The sequence below is a fragment of the Heterodontus francisci genome, chromosome 17 (genome assembly GCF_036365525.1).
Source record: "Heterodontus francisci isolate sHetFra1 chromosome 17, sHetFra1.hap1, whole genome shotgun sequence".
NCBI lineage: Eukaryota > Metazoa > Chordata > Chondrichthyes > Heterodontiformes > Heterodontidae > Heterodontus > Heterodontus francisci.
In genome coordinates, this window is record NC_090387.1 from 86,251,436 (window position 1) to 86,270,308 (window position 18,873).

Here is an 18,873-nt window from a genome sequence, read left to right on the forward strand (position 1 = left end):
GTTTGCGCAGCGCCTGGCTGTTCTTTGTGCAGTGCTTCTGGCTGCTTTAAGTGCTGCGGATGTTAAATCGCTGGGGGCTTTCTTGCAGTTCAACAGTGCAATGCGCTTAGCGGCTATGACAGGTTCCAGCTCTTCATTATGAGATTGAAACCAGTCTGCATTTCTCTTCGCACTTTTGCCGTAGGTGGTCAAAGCTGACTCATAGATGGCGGCTCTGATGTGGGCCCACTTGGTCTCAGCATCCCCTGTGGGAGTGTTTTGAAGGGCTGTTACAAGTGAATTTAGAAATTTTTGTAACAGCTGTGGGTGAGAAATTCTGCTCGTGTTGATGCGCGGGTGGCCCTTCTGCTTGGAATGATGCAACTTCTTTGGTCTGAGTCTAACCTTGCTGCACACCAGGGAGTGGTCGGTTTCGCAGTCCGCGAAATGCCGTGAACAACAGATGCCCCTCTACATTGCTTTCATTGATCTCACCAAAGCCTTTGACCTCGTCAGCAGACGTGGTCTCTTCAGACTACTAGAAAAGATTGGAAAGCTACTAAGTATCATCACCTCATTCCATGACAATATGAAAGGCACAATTCAACATGGTGGCTCCTCATCAGAGCCCTTTCCTATCCTGAGTGGCGTGAAACAGGGCTGTGTTCTCGCACCCACACTTTTTGGGATTTTCTTCTCCTTGCTGCTTTCACATGCGTTCAAGTCCTCTGAAGAAGGAATTTTCCTCCACACAAGATCAGGGGGCAGGTTGTTCAACCTTGCCCGTCTAAGAGCGAAGTCCAAAGTACGGAAAGTCCTCATCAGGGAACTCCTCTTTGCTGACGATGCTGCTTTAACATCTCACACTGAAGAGTGCCTGCAGAGTCTCATCAACAGGTTTGCGGCTGCCTGCAATGAATTTGGCCGAACTCAGTATTTCGGAAGTATAGGCAGGAAGGAAAAGGAGGTGGTGTAGCTTTGTTCGTAAAGGAAGAGATCAATGCTGTAGTGAGAAATGATATAGGTACTGGAGATCAAGACGTAGAATCAGTCTGGGTAGAAATAAGAAACAGCAAGGAAAAGAAGACCCTGGTGGGAGTAATCTATCGGTCCCCAAACAGTAGGTCTGTAGTGGGGCACAGTATAAACCAGGAAATACTGGGGGCTTGTAAGAAAGGTACGGCAGTAATCATGGGTGATTTTAATATGCATATAGACTGGATTAATCATATTGGTAAGGGTAGCCTCGAGGGAGAGTTCATTGAATGTATTTGAGATTGTTTTTTGGAGCAATATGTTGTGGAACCAACCAGGGAGCAGGCTGCTCTGGATTTGGTATTGTGTAATGAGGTGGGATTAATTAATGATCTCATAGTTAAGGATCCTCTCGGGAAAAGTGATCATAGCATGATAGAATTTCAGATTCAGTTTGAAGGCGAGAAACTGGAGTCCCACACTAGCGTTCTGGAGTTAAACAAAGGTAATTGCATAGGCATGAGGACAGATTTGGCTCGAGTGGACTGGGTGGGAAGACTGAAAGGTAGGACAGTTGATGAGCAGTGGCAGATGTTTAAGGAGATATTCAATTCCTCCCAACTAAAATATATTCCAGAGAGGAAGAAAGATTCTAAGAGGGTGAGAAAACATCCATGGCTAAGTAAGGAAGTTAAGGATAACATAAAGACAAAAACTAAGGCATACCATATTGCAAAGGCCAATGGCAGGTTGGAAGATTGGGAAACTCTTAAAGATCAACAAAGGGCTATTAAAAAAGTAATAAAAAGAGCAAAGGTAAATTATGAAAGAAAACCCGTGCAAAATATAAAACGGATAACAAAATCTTCGAGAAGTACATAAAAGGGAAGAGAGTAGCTAAAGTAAATGTTGGTCCCTTGGAGGATGAGACTGGGAGTTAATTGTGGGGAACACAGAATTGGTGAAGACACTAAATCAGTATTTTGCCTCAGTTTTCACGGTGGAGAACACTAGTACTATCCCAATCGTAACAGATAATGCAGAGGTTACAGAAAGGGAGGAACTTAGAACAATCATCATCACTAGGGAAAAGGTACTGAGAAAACTATTGGGATTGAAGGCAGACAAGTCCCTAGGGCCTGATGGCCTACATCCTAGGGTCTTAAAGGAAGTGGTAGTGAAGATAGTGGATCCATTGGTTATAATATTCCAAAATCCCCTGGATGCAGGAAAGGTTCCAATGGATTGGAAAAATGGTGATATAACACCCTTATTCAAAAAAGGAGGGAGGCAGAAAGTAGGAAACTATGGACCAGTTAGTTTAACATCTGTCATTGGGAAATTGTTAGAATCCATTATTAAGGAAGTAATAACAGGACATTTAGAAAGTCAAACCACAATCCATCAGAGTCAGCATGATTTTATGAAGGGTAAATCGTGTTTGACTAATTTGCTAGAGTTCTTCGAAGATGTAACAAGTAAAGTGGATAATGGAGATCCTGTAGATGTAGTATATCTGGACTTCCAGAAAGCATTTGATAATGTGCTGCACAAAAGTAAGATCACATGGGGTTAGGGGAAATTTATTAGCTTGAACAGAGGATTGGCTAACCAACAGAAAACAGAAAGTCGGGATAAATGGGTCCTTTTCTGGCTGGCAAGATGTAACTAGTGAGGTGCCACAGGTTTCGGTCCTCAGGCCCCAACTATTTACAATCTATATTAATGACTTGGATGCAGGGATAGAAGGTACTATAGCCAAATTTGCAGATGACACTAAAATAGGTGGGCTAGTAAGTTGCAATAAAGAAATAAGAAATTTACAAATGGATATGGATGGGTTAGGTGAATGGGCCAAAATTTGGCAGATGGAGTTTAACGTGGATATGTGTGAGGTTATCCATTTTGGTCGGAAGAATAGAAAGGCAAATTATTATCTAAATGGAGAGAAACTTGAGAGTTTGGTGCAGAGGGATCTGGGTGTGCTCGTGCATGAATTGCAGAAAGTTCGTGTGCAGGTGTAGCAGGTAATCAGGAAGGCAAATGGAATTTTGGCATTTATTACTAAAGGAATAGAGTATAAAAATAGGGAAGTGTTGCAGTAACTGTACAAGGCATTAGTGAGGCTGCACCTAGAGTATTGGGTACAGTTTTGGTCCCCTTGCTTGAGGAGGGATGTAGTTGCATTGGAGGCAGTTCAGAGGAGGTTCACTGGATTGATTCCTGAGATGAGGGGTTTGTCTTATGAAGAGAGATTGAGCAGTTTAGGCCTTTACTGTCTAGAGTTTAGAAGAATGAGAGGAGAGCTAATTGAGGTTTATAAGAAGATTATGGGGATTGACAAAGTAGACGTAGAGAGGATGTTTCCTCTTGTGGGGCAATCTAGAACAACAGGTCATAGTTTTAAGATAAGTGGTAGCAGATTTAAAACAGAGATGAGGAGAAATTACTTCTCTCAAAGGGTCAAAGGAATTCACTACTCCAGAGTGCGGTGGATGCCGGGACATTGAGTAAATTTAAGGAGGAGTTAGACAGATTTTTAATTAGGAATGGGTTGAAGGGTTATGGAGAATGGACAGGAAAGTGGAGTTGAGGCCGAGATGAGATCAGCCGTGGCCGTATTGAATGGCGGAGCAGGCTCGAGGGGCTGAAGTGCCTACTCCTGCTCCTTGTTCTTATGTTCTTATCATATCCTGAGGACATCTGGTCATTACTGTTATGTAGGCAAATATGGCAGCCAAATCCCACAAACAGCAAATGAGATGAGTAACCAGTTATAAGAACAGAAAATGCTGGAAATACTCAGCAGGTCTGACAGCATCTGTGGAGAAACCTTTCATCAGAGAGAAAAGGTTATTGATTTGAAATGTTAACTCTGTTTCTCACTCCACAGATGCTGCCGGTGTTGCTAAGTGCTTACAACATTTTCTGCTTTTATTTCAGCATGCTTTTGTATGAATGACCAATCAACCTAGTTATGGTGACATTATCCAGGACTCTGGAAGAACATCCTGCTTTTTTCAAATAGTGTCATAGGATATTCTGTCCATTAATCTTAATAGGTGAAAAGTTGGCCAGAGCACAAGCAATTGCCCAATGCACAGCCCCAGCAGGCAAGGCTATGTACTGAGAGCACACATTTATAACATTTATTCTGTAAGCTTGAGGTGCAAGTTGAAAAAGCACAGCCACACTTGGAGACAAGTGCTGAACTTTCAAAACAGCTTGAGTGCTAGTAAGTGTCTACTGATCAAGTAGCTGGTTTATGTTGCAATGGTTTAATCTGTGAAGCTCTGGAAGATGTAAGTGTAACAAGGCAATCAGTTGCATACTGTGTTTAACTGTGTCCTGATGAACATGTAATAGAAAGAACTAAATGGTTTTATAAGGGCTTGTCATGGGCAAATGGTAAAAGTGGAAGCGATCTTGGGCCTTTGACCTGAAAATGGTATCGCTTGGTGGTCTTATCTCCATGCATTTCTTCAGCGATTACACCTTTTCATGCTTCTTTTCCTCGGTGCTTTGGTACTATGCAAACCATTGTTACCTCTTGACAGACATGAACTGCTGCCCTCTGGGGAGGGTGCCTGTCACAAATTTTAGGTTTCTGTGCCAGATGTTCTCTTAACTTTGTGTCCTGTACTCCATTAACTGGCTAGTGTAATATGTTACATGAAGCCACATGAATTCTCTTATCTTTGTGGGAGGCAGACTGAATAAACACTCTTTTGAGACAAGGAACAGATTTCAGATGACTAGAATCATAGAATGGTACAGCACAGAAGGAGGCTATTCAGCCCATTGAGTCTACGCCTGCTCTTTCAAAGAGCAATCCAGTTAGTCCCACTCCCTTGCTCTATCTCCATATCCCTGCAATTTTTTTCTTCTTCAAATATTTATCAAATTTTCGTTTTGAAAGCTACTATTGACTTTGTTTCCCCCATCCTATCAGGTAGTGCATTCCAAATCCAAACCACTAGTTGTGTAAATTTTTAAAATCACATTCCCTTTGGTTCTTTTGCCAGTCACCTTAAATCTGTGTCCTCTGGTTATCGACCCATCAACAATTGGAAGCAGGTTCTCTTTATTTACTCGACCTAAACCTTTCACGATTTTAGATATCTCCATTAAATCTCTTCAGTCTTCTGTGCTCGAAGGAGAATAAGTCCAGCTTCTCCAGTCTATCCATGTAACTGTAATTCCTCATCCCTGGAACCATTCTAGTAAATCTCTTTTGCACCCTCTCCAAACCTTTACATCCTTCCTGTTGTGCCCAGAATGAATTCGGCATAACATCTTGACTTTTGTACTGTATGCCTCTATTTATAAAGCCCAGGATTCCAGATACTTGACTAACTGCTTTGTAAACCTGATTTGTGAACAAATACCCCCAGGTCTCTGTGTTCTTGCATTCCGTCTAAAGTTGTACCATTTAGCTTGTATTGTTTCTCATTCTTCCTACCAAAATGTATAACCTCAACTTCCCTGCATTGAATTGTATCTATCATGTGTTCATCCATTTTACACAAAGCTGGTTTATTTATGCAAAATACGTGAATGGACAGTTTTTACAGTGAGAACAATCAATTTCCCTTTGCTCCTAGGTTATGAAAAACATGTAAAGCTGCAAATTATTTTCTGTGGAAAAAATGGTCTTCTCTAACTTAATCCTTGAAGAAAAGAAAGCAGGACTTGGATTTATATAGTGGCTTTCATGACCTCAGGACATACTAAAGCACTTTACAGCCAACAAAGTACTTTTTGAGGTGTATTCATGCTGTAATGTGGGTAATACAGCATCCAATTGGCAGACAGGAAGGTCTTGCAAGTCCTACCATGTCGAAGTTACAACAGCTTAGGGGCTGTGAGGGAAATCGTGCCTTCAGTGTCTAGCTTCACGGATGAAGGATAGTCACTTGGGCAAGGTATCAGATGGCTGCAAGTGTTAATGGTTAATTATGTTCAAGGTAAATGGTCAGTTACGATAATGGTAAACAGCTGAAAGGCACTTTTCAATTAAGGATATGAAGAGAGCCTGCTGGGCACAAGGCGAGGTTGGTGAACAGAAGGCAGAGATGTGTAATGCTGCATTCTATGAATAATTTGACTACCCAGAAAAGGATTTGCATCTGGTTTCATTCTTCACTGTTTGGCTTGGATCCATTTAACAGCAAGTGTTCATTGATCTATAATAAAAACAAGAAATGCTGGAAATACTCAGCAGGTCTGGCAGCATCTGTGGACCCTGGCTAGCGTTCATGGCTTTACGTAGGGAGAGGAGGATCTAGGTTAGTGGGCAGGAAGGTATGTGGGGAGCAGCTAACCAACAAAATGCGAGGAAAACTAGATGATGCCTTTAAAACAAAATGTATAATTTGCTCCTACATCTTTCCATTGTGTTCCATTGTAGGTGAGGATATCTTTGTCAATTTGTATGGAGCTGCGACAGACATCAATGTAAGACTGGACAAAAACTCAGTAATGATAGAGAGAACCTACATATCGTTGGCCAACCAGAGAGTGGTATCCATTTGCAATAGGAGCGATATAATAGTGCACTTCCAGTGGAAGGCCTTTGCAACTCCAGAGGAGGAGGAGCAGCAAAAAATCAGGTATGTCAAATACTTAATATCTAAGACTGCTTAATTGATGGAATATTTATTAACCAAGGCTAACAAGGACATTTTTTTAGTGCAAGATCGAGCCATCTTCAGGAATCCAGTCTTCAATCGCAGCCCAGACTCCCAAATGGTCCCCATATCTGCCACTGTTGGCGATATATGGCAGCCAGGCATACCTGCGCTGATCCTACTCTGGGTCCCAACTGAGGGATGAGACATGGTAACCTATCCCTTTGGTAACCCTGGTAGGGTCAGGTTGGGACTCTGCTCCCGCAAGGTCCTACAAGAGCTGTTACCCTATGACTGGGATCCTTTGGTAATATATTTCAGAAGCCGAAGATTGATGTTATGCTGATGTTTCAGAATGATTCAATAAATGTCCCCATGCTCCTTACAATCTCTAATCTCTATCCTGGTAAGCCTATGGCAGCCCACTCTCTCCCTATTGCTTTCATATTTTTCACAGGCTCATGAACAAGGCCTTTCCCATCTGTAACCTCATTGTGGATGATCCTGCCCAGACTAAAATCTAGCTCAGAAACGGTGATATTTTCTTTCTCACTGACACTTTCTGCCGGGCTACACATTCTATTCTGTTCTACAAGCAAACTGCTCTCCTCATCCTTGTGACTTTAGCCACACCTTACCCTTGTAACCTTGTGATATTACTACGCTCTTCACCGCTTTCAAACTTCTCTTTCACAGAAACTCACCCATCTGCAAATATGGCCACATATGTGACCTCATCCCCACATGAGCCATCGGCACCTTGAGGCTACAGCCTCTGAAGTCTATGTCTGAGCATTCTCTGGATTGTTAAATGTTGGTCCTAGGGTAAGGATGGGTGTGTAGCTAATGTCTGAGGTGCAGACATACCTCCCTTTCTTGTCCACTCCAGAATTCCTCTTCCTCCTCCAAATCTGGGAGAACGAGAGGAATACTGATGCCCTGCTACTGCAAGAAAAAAGCACGACTGGGAGCAAAACAATTGTAATAAGTGGATTTGGAAATAAGCTTTGCAATACAAAATAAGGCCCAAACAGCTCTAAATTAATGTACAACAACAACTCAGTGAAACATCCCAAGGCATTTCACAGAAGTGTTAACAAATGCAATTTGACACTAACCCACATCAGGAGATATTGGGGTAGATGACCAAAGTTTGGTCAAAGAGGTCGTTTTAAGGAGCGTCTAAGGAGGAAAGAAAGGAAGAGAAATGAGAGGTTTAGGGAGGGATTTACAGAGCTTCGGACCTTGGCAACTGAAGGCACAGTTACCAATGATGTAATGATTAAAACAGGGATGCTCCAGAGGTCAGACTTGGAGAACTGCAGCAATCTCAGAGGGTATAGGGCTGTTGGAGGTTACAGAGATAGGGAGGGGCAAGGCCATGGAGGGTTTGAAAACAAGCATGAAAATTTTAAAATTGTGATGTTGCTTAACCGGGAGACAATGTAGGTCAGCGAGCACAGGGGTAATGGGTGAACGGAACTTGGTGCGAGTTAGGACAAGACCAGCAGAGGTTTGGATGACCTCAAGGTTACAGAGATTGGAATGTAGGAAGGGAGTGCATTAGAATAGTCATGTCTAGAAGTAACAAAGGCATGAATGAGGGTTTCAGCGGTAGATGAGCTGAGGTGTGGACAGAGTTGGGTGATCTTACAGAGGCAGAAATAGGCAGTCTTAGTGATGCCATGGATATGTGGTCAGAAGCTCATCCTGGGTTCATTTATGACATCAAGGTTGCAAACGCTGTGGTTCAGCCTCAGACTGTTGCCAGGGAGAGGGATAGAGTTGATGGCTAGGGAATGGAGTTTTTGGCTGGGACCAAAGATGATGGTTTTGATCTTCCCAATGTTTAGTTGGGGGAGGTTTCTGCACATTCAGTACTGAACTTTGGACAAGCTGTTTGACAATTTAGAGACAGTGGAGAGGTCAAGAGAGATGGTGGTGAGGTAGAGCTGGGTGTCATCAGCATACATGTAGAAACTGATTGTTTTCAGATGATATCGCCAAGGGGCAGCATGTAGATGAGAAATAGGAGGGGGCCTAGGATATATCCTTGGGGCACCAGAGGTAACAATGTGGGAGAAGACATTGGAAGTGACTCTCTGACTTTTGTTTGGATAGATGAGAATAGAACCAGTCGAGAGCAGTCCTACCCAGCTGGACAATGGTAGAGGCGTTGGAGGAGGATGATGTGGTCAACCGTGTCAATGACTACAGTCAGGTCGAGAAGGATGAGGAGAGATAGTTTGCCTTTGTTGCATTCACAAATTATGTCATTGGGACTTTGATGAGAGCCATTTCGGTACTGTGGAAGGGGCAAAAACCTGATTGAAGGGTTCCAGGAAAGATGGGCACAGATTTGGAAGGCGACAGCATGTTCAAGGACTTTGGAGAGGAAAGGGTGGTTGGAGATGGGCAGTAGTTTGCAAGCATGCTGATAAAACAGTATACCAAGTAAATAGACTGATCTGCTGATCAAAAATTAAAACTTGAAACTTGCCTTTAGGAGGCTAGTTTTTGCCATCCACACAGATTTATTGTGTAGCGCTGCCAGTGAGGAATTGGTAAAAAGGCCACAAGATCTAGTGAATACATTTGGAGCTTTAATGATACTTGTGCTGGGATTAGTGCAGCTTCATTATATTCTGGAGTAGGAGGGAGATTGGAAGCCAGAGGCAAGATTGGCAGTCAGAGCAGGGGGGAAATCAGAGGTCAGGGTTGCGATAGATCAGAGGCCAGAAAGAAGATCGGAGATCCGAGGATCTCCCCTCCCCTGTCAGCATTCCGAAGGGTTGTTCCCTCCACAACACCCTGGTCCACTCCTCCATTACCCCAACACCTCGTCCCCTTCCCACGGCACCTTCCCATGCAATCGCAGGAGGTGTAGTACCTGCCCATTCACCTCCTCTCTCCTCACTATCCAAGGCCCCAAACACTCCTTTCAGGTGAAGCAGCAATTTACTTGTGCTTCTTTCAATTTAGTATACTGTATTCGCTGCTCACAATGTGGTCTCCTCTACAATGGGGGGACTAAACGCAGATTAGGTGACCGCTTTGCGGAACACCTCCGCTCAGTCCAAAAGCATGACCCTGAGCTTCCGGTTGCTGTCCATTTCAACACCCCCCATGGGTTGAACATTGAGTTCAATAATTTCAGAACATGACAGGCCCCCCATTTTATTTTCAGCTATTTTTTCTTTTTTCTTTGTTTATTTTATTTCATTTTGTTTCTTCATTCCTTTTTTTACCATGTGCCTACCCATTTTTTTGGTCATGTTTGTGCTTTGGGCCAGGCTGTTCTATTTTTCTGTTAATTAACATCCTCTCTGCAATAACGCTTCATCTTTCAGCACATCATTAACATACCATTTGCCTTTGTTCCATGACCGTCTGTCTGGTCAGTTATTCTCTGTGACCTTGTCCTATCAACACCTTCACTTTGGTTATCTCTTGCCCCATCCCCACTTTATTTGCTTAAAACCTATTACATTTCTAGCCTCTGCCTGTTCTGATGAAGGGTCACTGATCTGAACCGTTAACTCTGCTTCACTCTCCACAGATGCTGCCAGAGCTGCTGAGTATTTCCAGCATTTCTTGTTTTTATTTTAGAAGAGATGGGGGCGCGGAGTGGTGCAGAAGGAGATGGGACACCTCACGGAGGACATCAGCAAGTCGGGGGGGTGGGGTGGGAGGAGATCAGAGGCTTCGTGGAGGAAATTGGAAAGATTGGAAGGTGAGGGTTTGTGTGATTGTGGAGTTTTGGTGAAGCAGATAAACTGAATCCAGCTATTGAGTGGAAAGGCACTTACCTCCAGGATCCAGCAGTTCTCATCTCCCTTCAGCCCCAGTTTCCCAGGGATCGGAAAACTCGGCCTTCCGAAGTTAAATTTAAGATGGTGGTTAATTATGAAGCACACACTATAATATCTAAATTGCCAACCTGCCTGCTGGGAGCGGGTTGGTTGCCTGCTACTCTATCCTGTTTTTGTTCAAACTGGAAATGGGTGGTTGGGATTGGACTTTACATTTTTAACATCTTAACATCCTACCTGACCCAAACCCACCTATGTTTGGAGGTTAAAATCCACCCCACCTCCACATGAGTCAGGTTGTATAGCAGAAGAATTATTTTTTTAGATGGTTGCTACCCACTGGAGATTTCTTCTGGAAAATGTAAGGAAAGGTATTCTCACCTCCTTCGAGAAGGAACTTGACAAGTTCCATTGCAGCATATCAGGATGTGTGGATTAGGGGAGTTCATCCCGTGATAGACCGTTGGAAACTATGGTTCCTTGGAGCTTGATTCACTTTCTTGTGGAGCTGAGGAGGAATTGTTCAGCATTTTCCATGAAACTGACCAGATGCTTTAATTGCTGAGTTTTTTGTTTCTCTCGGATGGGAATGTTATGAGATGTTGGGAAAACTGCAAAAGTAGGATGCGTAATGACGAGCCTGGTGCCCTGATTTTCCTACATTTGTATGTATTTATGTAGGCAGCATGAAAATCAGTTTTTACTGTTTTGTACAGATAAATTCCCAGATTTTTTTGAGGTGGTGAATTATCAACAAGCAATTTCTTCCTGAATTTGAGAGAAAATTTCAAATTGTTTTCCTATCAAAAAATCAAGATCAGAAATGTGCATGCGTATGTGATGTCAAGAGGCAGGTTGCATGCAATCCTAATGTGATCTGCGTGCATCAGGAATTTTTGGCAGGAATTTTGTTTTTTTTGAAAGGAGATCTGAATATTCTTTCGGCACTCTGTGAATTATGGCGTGAAATTTATGCTATTGATGAATTGGTAAAATGAGCCAAGAATCTGTTTGACTCTGTGCCAGATTTGCAACGGTAAGGTTATATTCATGTATCCATGCAAATACGTAAACCCAAATGTAAAATCTCACATGAATCAGCACAATCAAGAAGCATTGATTCATGAGTGAAACAAGTCATTCTCCAGCATTACGAAGAAGAACTAAATTGCCAGAAATTGAGCCATTCTTCAACTGACTGATTTAATGCTTACTTTTTAACTAGCTTCAGTTAGCTACTTTGATTTGCCCTTGGTACATGAGACCTACAGCCAGAAGGCAATTGAAGCCACACAGGTGTCTCTTGCTTGCTCTGCTGTAATTGACTGAATGTCGACTAATTTTAAGGTGAATTGTAAGTAATTGCTGCACCAGCAGAAGGAAAATCAGACCTGTGCTCGGCTTCAATTGACTTCTGGTCATGGGTGGCGCAGGTGATTTTTAAAAAATTATATTCGTTCTTGGGATGTGAGCATCTTGGGAAGGCCAACATTATTGCCCATCCCGAATTGCCCTTGAGACGGTGGTGGAGCCACCGCCTTGAATTGCTGCAGTCCATGTGGGGGAGGTACGATCACAATGCTTTTCGGGAGCTCCAGGATTTTGACCCAGCGACAGTGAAGGAATGGCGATATAGTTCCAAATCAAGATGGTGTGTGACTTAAAGGGGACATTGTAGGAGGTGGTGTTCCTATGGGGTCATACCTATCGCAAAGGAAGATGGTTGTGGTTGTTGGAGGTCAATCATCTCAGCTCCAGGACATCACGCTCACCTCACCTTTGGAATTCAGCTCTTTTGTCCTTGTTTGGACCAAGGCTTTAATGAGGTCTGGCGTCAAGTAGTCCTGCCAGAACCCAAACTGAGCATGGATGAGCATTGGTGGGTAAGTGCTGTATGACAGCATTGTCGATGACACCTTCCATCGCTTTGCTGATAATTGAAAGTTGTTTGAATGGTGGGTGAGAATTGGCTGGATTGAAGTTATCCTGCTTTTTGTGGATAGGATGTAACTAAGCAATTTTCCACTCCATTGGTTAGATGCCTGTGTTGTAGCTGTGCTGGAACACTTGGCTAGAGGTCCATTTAGGTCTGGAGCACATGTTTTCAGGACTGCTGCTGGATTGTTGTCAAGGCCCATTTCCTTTTCTGTATACTGTGTGCTGAACTGTTTCTTAATATCACATGGCCTGAATCGAATTGGCTGAAGACTGGCTTCCACAGGAGGAGACCGAAGTGGATTATCCACTTCTGGCTGAAGATAGTTATAAACATTTCAGCCTTGTCCTTTGCACTCACATGCTGTCCTCCAGCATCATTGAGAGGCGGTGGGGGCGGGGGGGGGGGGGCGGTGTTGGTGGTCGGGGGGTGTGATTTGTGGATCTTCCTTTTCCTGTTAGTTATTTTGTTATCCACCACTGGATGTGGCAAGAGTGCAGAGATTCAATCTGATCCATTGATTGTGGGATTATTTAGCTCTGTCTATAGTTAGGGTCATGTGGTTACATATTGTTGTGAAATACAATTCTGTTATTGATGATGACCACAGCACCTCATGGATGCCAGGTTTTGAGTGTCTAGATCTGTTCTGAATCTGAATCATAGAAGTAGTACTACATAACACGATGGAGGGTGTCCTCAGCATGGAGACTGGACTTTGTCTCCGCAAGGACTGTGTGGTGGACACTCCTACCAAAAGTGAAGTGCACAGATCCATCTGTGACAAGTAGATTGGTTCGGTCACCATGCAGTCTGGCAGATATATCCTTTTTAACTCGGCCAGCTCTGTCAGTAGTGATGCTACTGAGCAATGCTTGGTGATCGTCATTGAAGTCCCATACATTTTATGCTCTCACTACACTCAGGGCTTCTTCTTAGTGGTGTTTGACATGAAAGAGCTGATTCATCAGCTGAGGATGACAGTAGGTAGTAATCAGCAGGAGGGTTTTCTGCCCATGTTTCACCTGATGCCATGAGACTTAATGGTATTTTTCTTACCAAAGTGTACTGTCTCCCATTTAACTGTGTTGAACTGCATTTGCCAATTATTGTCCATTCTGCAATTTTATTAATGACTTCCTGTAATTAGTTGCAATCCTCCTCAGCATTGACTATTTCACCCCCCCCTCACCAATTTGGTTTCATCTGCAAATTTAGAAATTTTGTTTTCAGTTCCAAAGTCCAAATCATTAATGTAAATTGTGGTTCCAGCGCTGGTTCTTGTGGAACACCACTTCCCAACTTCTGCCACTTTGAATAACTGCCCTATCCTCTCACTCTGTGTTTTCTGTCTTGAAGCCAGCTGTCATGCTAAGCCCCCACCTGCCAAGAATGAGGCATATTAATTTTGTTATGAACATTGATTTTAAACTGTTACTGGAGTGAAGTAAGGACTTGTTAAACAGATCAGTTGTGGCTGGAAAATACATTTGCATATTAACAGATAGTGCTTGCAAGGACAAAGGACCATTCCCTGACGCATTCAACCACAATGGACCTTGATCAGCAGATATTGTGTGTAAGAGGAGCATTCCAGAGATTGCGAAGGTGATGCAATCCAGGACTGGTTAGACCAGCTGATCGCATGACTAACTGGCTTCTCCAGGGTTTTTTGAACTGACTACTCCAGGGTTTTTTGAACTGGCCACAGAGAGTTTGAACTGAGAAAGACTGTCTGCTCCTGGACTGAGAAGATCTCTCCTGTCTGCTCCGATCTCTCTTTCTCACAAGCCTCTGAATCCACTGAAGACACGTGAATCCCAAGAGAGAAAAGTGTCCGACGGTGAACAAGGTTTAAGAAGAATACTGAGCCATAACGAAAAGCAAGATCTACAGTCAAGGACTGTACAGTGAGCTCGAAGAACCGTAACTAAAACTCTTCAGATATTGCCTGAAACTTTTCCATTTTATTTTTTTCTGCTCCTATTTGTCTCTATTTGCATGTGTGTATCGTGTATGCATGCGAGCTTGGGCGCGTCGTGTATCTGTAGGCATCAACCGAATTAGAGTTTAAGTTCAAGTTTAATAAATTTAAACTTTTCTTCTTTAAACCTAAGCAAACCTGTTTGTGCTGGTTTCTTTGCCTTATAATTGGAAAGCCGTGAACAAGGATTCACCAAGGGTGAGCTAAAACAGGATATCTTAACAATTAAACCCTGTTACGGCAAGACCAGGTGAAGGCTGAGAGGGACCCCTAGACACCTTTCTCACCTGGTTGTAACACAGCTAACGATCCATTCTACCACTTCTCCCCTGACTCCACATTCTCTGACCTTATTGATTAGTCTATTATGGGGTACCTTATCGAGGACCTTTTGAAAGTCCAGATAAATTAAATTGCCACTGTCTACTCTCTTTGTTACCTCCTCAAAAAATTCAGTAATATTGGTCAAGCAAGATTTATGCTTTGAAATCCATGCTGACTATTCATTGTTATATTTTTATTTTCCAGGTGTTCTTCTGTTCTCTCCTTTAGCAGGGATTCCATTACTTTTCCTACCACCAATGCCTATGATTCCCTGGGCACTTTCTGTATCCCATCTTAAATATCGGAATTATGTTAGCTAGGACTCTGGCACTACACCTTTTTGTAATGAATTATTAGATATGTGTAGTAATGCCTCTGCTATAGATTCTTTTAAAATGCGTGGATGCAATCCATCCGGACCATGGGCTTTATACTCTTTTGAGTTTGATTTATTTTAATAGATTCATCCCCTTTTTTATTTTAAATGCACTTATCTCATTACTCAGCTCATCATTCAATGTCATGTCTACTTGGTCTATCTCCCTGGTAAATACTGAAGTGAAATAATTATTTAATATTTCTGCTATTTCTCTCTCGTTACCTGTGATATTACCCTGCCTATCCCTTAATAGGCTATTCCCATCCCAGCCTTCCTTTTTTTTATTGATGTGCCTGTAAAATGTTTTACTATTTTGCTTTATGTTCCTTGATAATTTAATTTCATAGTTGCTCTTTGCCTTCTGAATTTTTTTGACTTCTCTCCAAAACTCATCATATTCTCCCTTAACATGTACTCCTCTGCTGTCTATGTACTTAATGTATGCCTCTTTCCTAATCTTCAATTGTTCCCTTATGTCTTTATTCATCCATGTTGCCTCACTATTGTTTTGTTTTTTTCCATTTAATAGAATATATTTTTCTTGCAATCTGTTGAAATGGTTCCTATTGTTGTTTGCCAGTATTGTTGCTCATTTTATTTTCTCAGCCCCTCAAAACCAGCTTCTCTCCAATCTATTATCCTGGTTTTTGTCATACCTACATCCTTCTCTATTATCATCTTTAAAGTGTATTATATTCTGGTCATTATTGTCCAGATGTTCCCCTATTTTTATTTCTCTTATCTGCTCTGTCTCATTTCCCATTACTAGAGTGAACAGCAAATCTTCCCTTGAGTATTGCTGAAAATAGAGACATGTTGTTGAAGCTTTTTGTCTTGCACTCATCAGGATAATCTGCAAGAATATCAATGTAAGGGAAAATAACAACTTTATACTATATGAGAAGAGAGTGCTGACTGGTTAGCGTGTGAACTCGGATTGGTAGAGGCGTTGCCATGGAGAATGCTCCAGTTTACGGTGACAGACAGTGGAGAACGCCACACGTGTTGCGACTACATTGTAGCAGCATGAAAAAGCAAGCTTCATCTGTTGCTCAAATTTTTGGGATACCTTACCCTTCCAGAGTAATTTGAGGTAGACTGGGCACTTTTCAGGGCCGAAAACGACGGCCTGAGGTCCATTCATAAGTTTGCGCGATATATAGCGAGAAATTATCTGATCAGGGTAGCCGTTGTCACAGAGAATGTCTTTGATTCGCCCTATTTCAGCATCAAGCTTGCATGGTGAGCAAATGGCTCAGGTCCTATTTATGAGGTTGCCGATAAGGCCAGTCATATAGCACGTGGAACTGTAAGAATCCCAATGCTTGTATTGACCAGTGAAGGTAGGTTTACGGTAGACCATGGTAAAGAACCCCTTAGCAGATTTCTCAACCAGTACGTCAAGGAAAGGGAGCTCATTTGACTGCGCCAGTCTCAAAACACAGTGTCCAACATTAGATGTGATTCTGCGATTGGACAACATTTGCTAAATAATCCTCAGTGTGCTAAGAATTACTCTGACAACCAATGTAAGATTGTCAGTAGGGCTCGCAGTGTAGCGCATTTGCGCGTAATGGAAGCTACTTGTATTAATACACAGTGACCTTTGCAGACAGAAAGAATATGTACAAACATTGCGTCGGTTAGTTAAACAAAATAAGTGACAGCCATTCGCTGGTTCATTCCTCAGGGCAATGCTTTGACCAATCAGAGTCAAGTTGCCCGGTTTAAATTTCAAACAAAGCTTGGCAGTTACCTGTCAGTCACCGTAAACTGGTGCATTCTCTATGGCTACCAATCAGATTTCACGTGCCAAGCAATCAGCACTCTCTTCTCATACAGTTTAAGGTTGTTGTTTTCCTTTACATTGGTATTCTTGCAGATTGTTATGTTGAGTGCAAGACGAAAAGCTTTGACAACATGTCTCTACTTTCAGCATTCGTCCCTTGTTGGGATTTTTACATATGAGGTTAGAAAGGAGTTCTGTGTGCATTGTAGGAACCCCATTCCTTATCTACTTTATTTACCTCTTCTGTCCAGTTGATATTGGGTTGTTTAAATCCCATGTTTTTTGCTCAATTCCCTAATTTGTCTGTATATTTCTTCCTCCACCTCCCTTCCACTAATAGGTGGTCTGTAGACTACACCTATTAATGTGATTGACCGTTTATTATCTTTTATCTATCCATATGGAATTTATTATTATAAAAGCAAAATACTGTGGATGCTGGAAATCTGAAATAAAAACAAGAAATGCTGGAAATACTCAGCAGCTCTGGCAGCATCTGTGGAGAGAGAAGTAGAGTTAACGTTTCAGGTCAGTGACCCTTCTTCAGAACTAGCAGATATTAGAAATGTGAAAGGTTTTAAGCAAGTAAAGCGGGGGTGGGGCAAGAGATAACAAAGGAGAAGCTGTAGATAGGACAAGGTCATTGAGAATAACCGACCAGAAGGTCATGGAGCAAAGGCCAACATTATGTTAATGATGTGTTGAAAGACAAAGCATTAGTACAGACAGGGTGTTAATGGACTGAAAACTGAACAGCCACAAGCACAAACATGAAAAAAACAGTGGGCTAGCAAACTGAACAAACTAAGATAAATAAAATAAAATAATCACAAAAAAAATATAAAAAAGAAAAAAGAAAAAAATAACTAAAAATAAAAGTAAAACGGGGGCTGTCATGCTCTGAAATTATTGAACTCAGTGTTCAGTCCGGCACGCTGTAGTGTGCTTAATCGGTAAATGAGATGCTGTTCCTCGAGCTTGCGTTGATGTTCACTGGAACACTGCAGCAATCCCAGGACAGATATGCGAGCATGAGAGCAGGGCGGAGTGTTGAAATGGCAAGCAACCGGAAGCTCGGGGTCATGCTTTCGGACTGAGCGGAGCTGCTCCACAACGCGGTCACCCAGTTTGCATTTGGTCTCCCCATTGTAGAGGAGACCACATTGTGAGCAGCGAATACAGTATACTGCGTTGAAAGAAATACAAGTAAATCGTTGCTTCACCTGAAAAGAGTGTTTGGGGCCTGGGATAGTGAGGAGAGAGGAGGTAAATGGGCATGTATTACACCTCCTGCAATTGCAGGGTAAGGTGCCGTGGGAAGTGGACGAGGTGGTGGGGGTAATGGAGGAGTGGACCAGGATGTCGCGGAGGGAACGATCCCTTCGGAATGCTGACAGGGGAAGGGAGGGGAAGATACATTTGGTAGTGGCATCACACTGGAGGTGGCGAAAATGGCGGAAGACGATCCTTTGGATATGGAGGCTGATGGGGTGGAAAGTGAGGACATGGGGAACCCTGTTGCAGTTCTGGGAGGGAGGAGAAGGGGTGAGGGTAGAGGTGCGGGAAATGGGCCGGACACGGTGGAGGGCCCTGTGAAGCACAGTTGGGGGGGAATCCTCGGTTGAGGAAAAAGGAAGACATATCAGAAGCGCTGTCATGGAAGATAGCATCATCAGAGCAGGTGCATCGGAGAAGGAGAAACTGATTCTATTTTTGTCTTGCTGATTAATGTGTCCCATTTTTCTAATGCCTTTTTTTATTCCTAATAGTTACAGATATTCCACCTCCCCTTTTTCTCTTTCTATCTTTTCTAAATACCCTGCAATGCTTAATTCCCAGTCGCGATTTTTCCGACTATGTCTGGTTCCTTCCAACACATGATTGCCTCCAGCACCTCTGGATGCCTTTTCCCCAGATGTCTTTTCCCCGTCTCACTTAGTATCTTTGGTTAGCAGAAATCTATCAATCTCAGATTTAAAATTGACAATTGATCCAGCATCAACTGAAATTTGCAGAAGAATGTTCCAAACTTCTACCACCCTTTGCATGTCAGTGTTTCCAAACT

At 42.6% G+C, this 18,873-nt stretch overlaps 1 protein-coding gene across 1 annotated transcript in view; it reads left to right on the forward strand.

Annotated features, from left to right (window-relative positions):
* hydin (HYDIN axonemal central pair apparatus protein) overlaps positions 1–18,873 on the forward strand; it is a 1,234,740-nt gene that overhangs the window by 254,746 nt on the left and 961,121 nt on the right. The window contains exon 9 of the mRNA XM_068049816.1: positions 6,365–6,566. Coding sequence (XP_067905917.1) covers positions 6,365–6,566 — 202 coding nt within the window. The remainder of the gene's footprint in view (positions 1–6,364; positions 6,567–18,873) is intronic.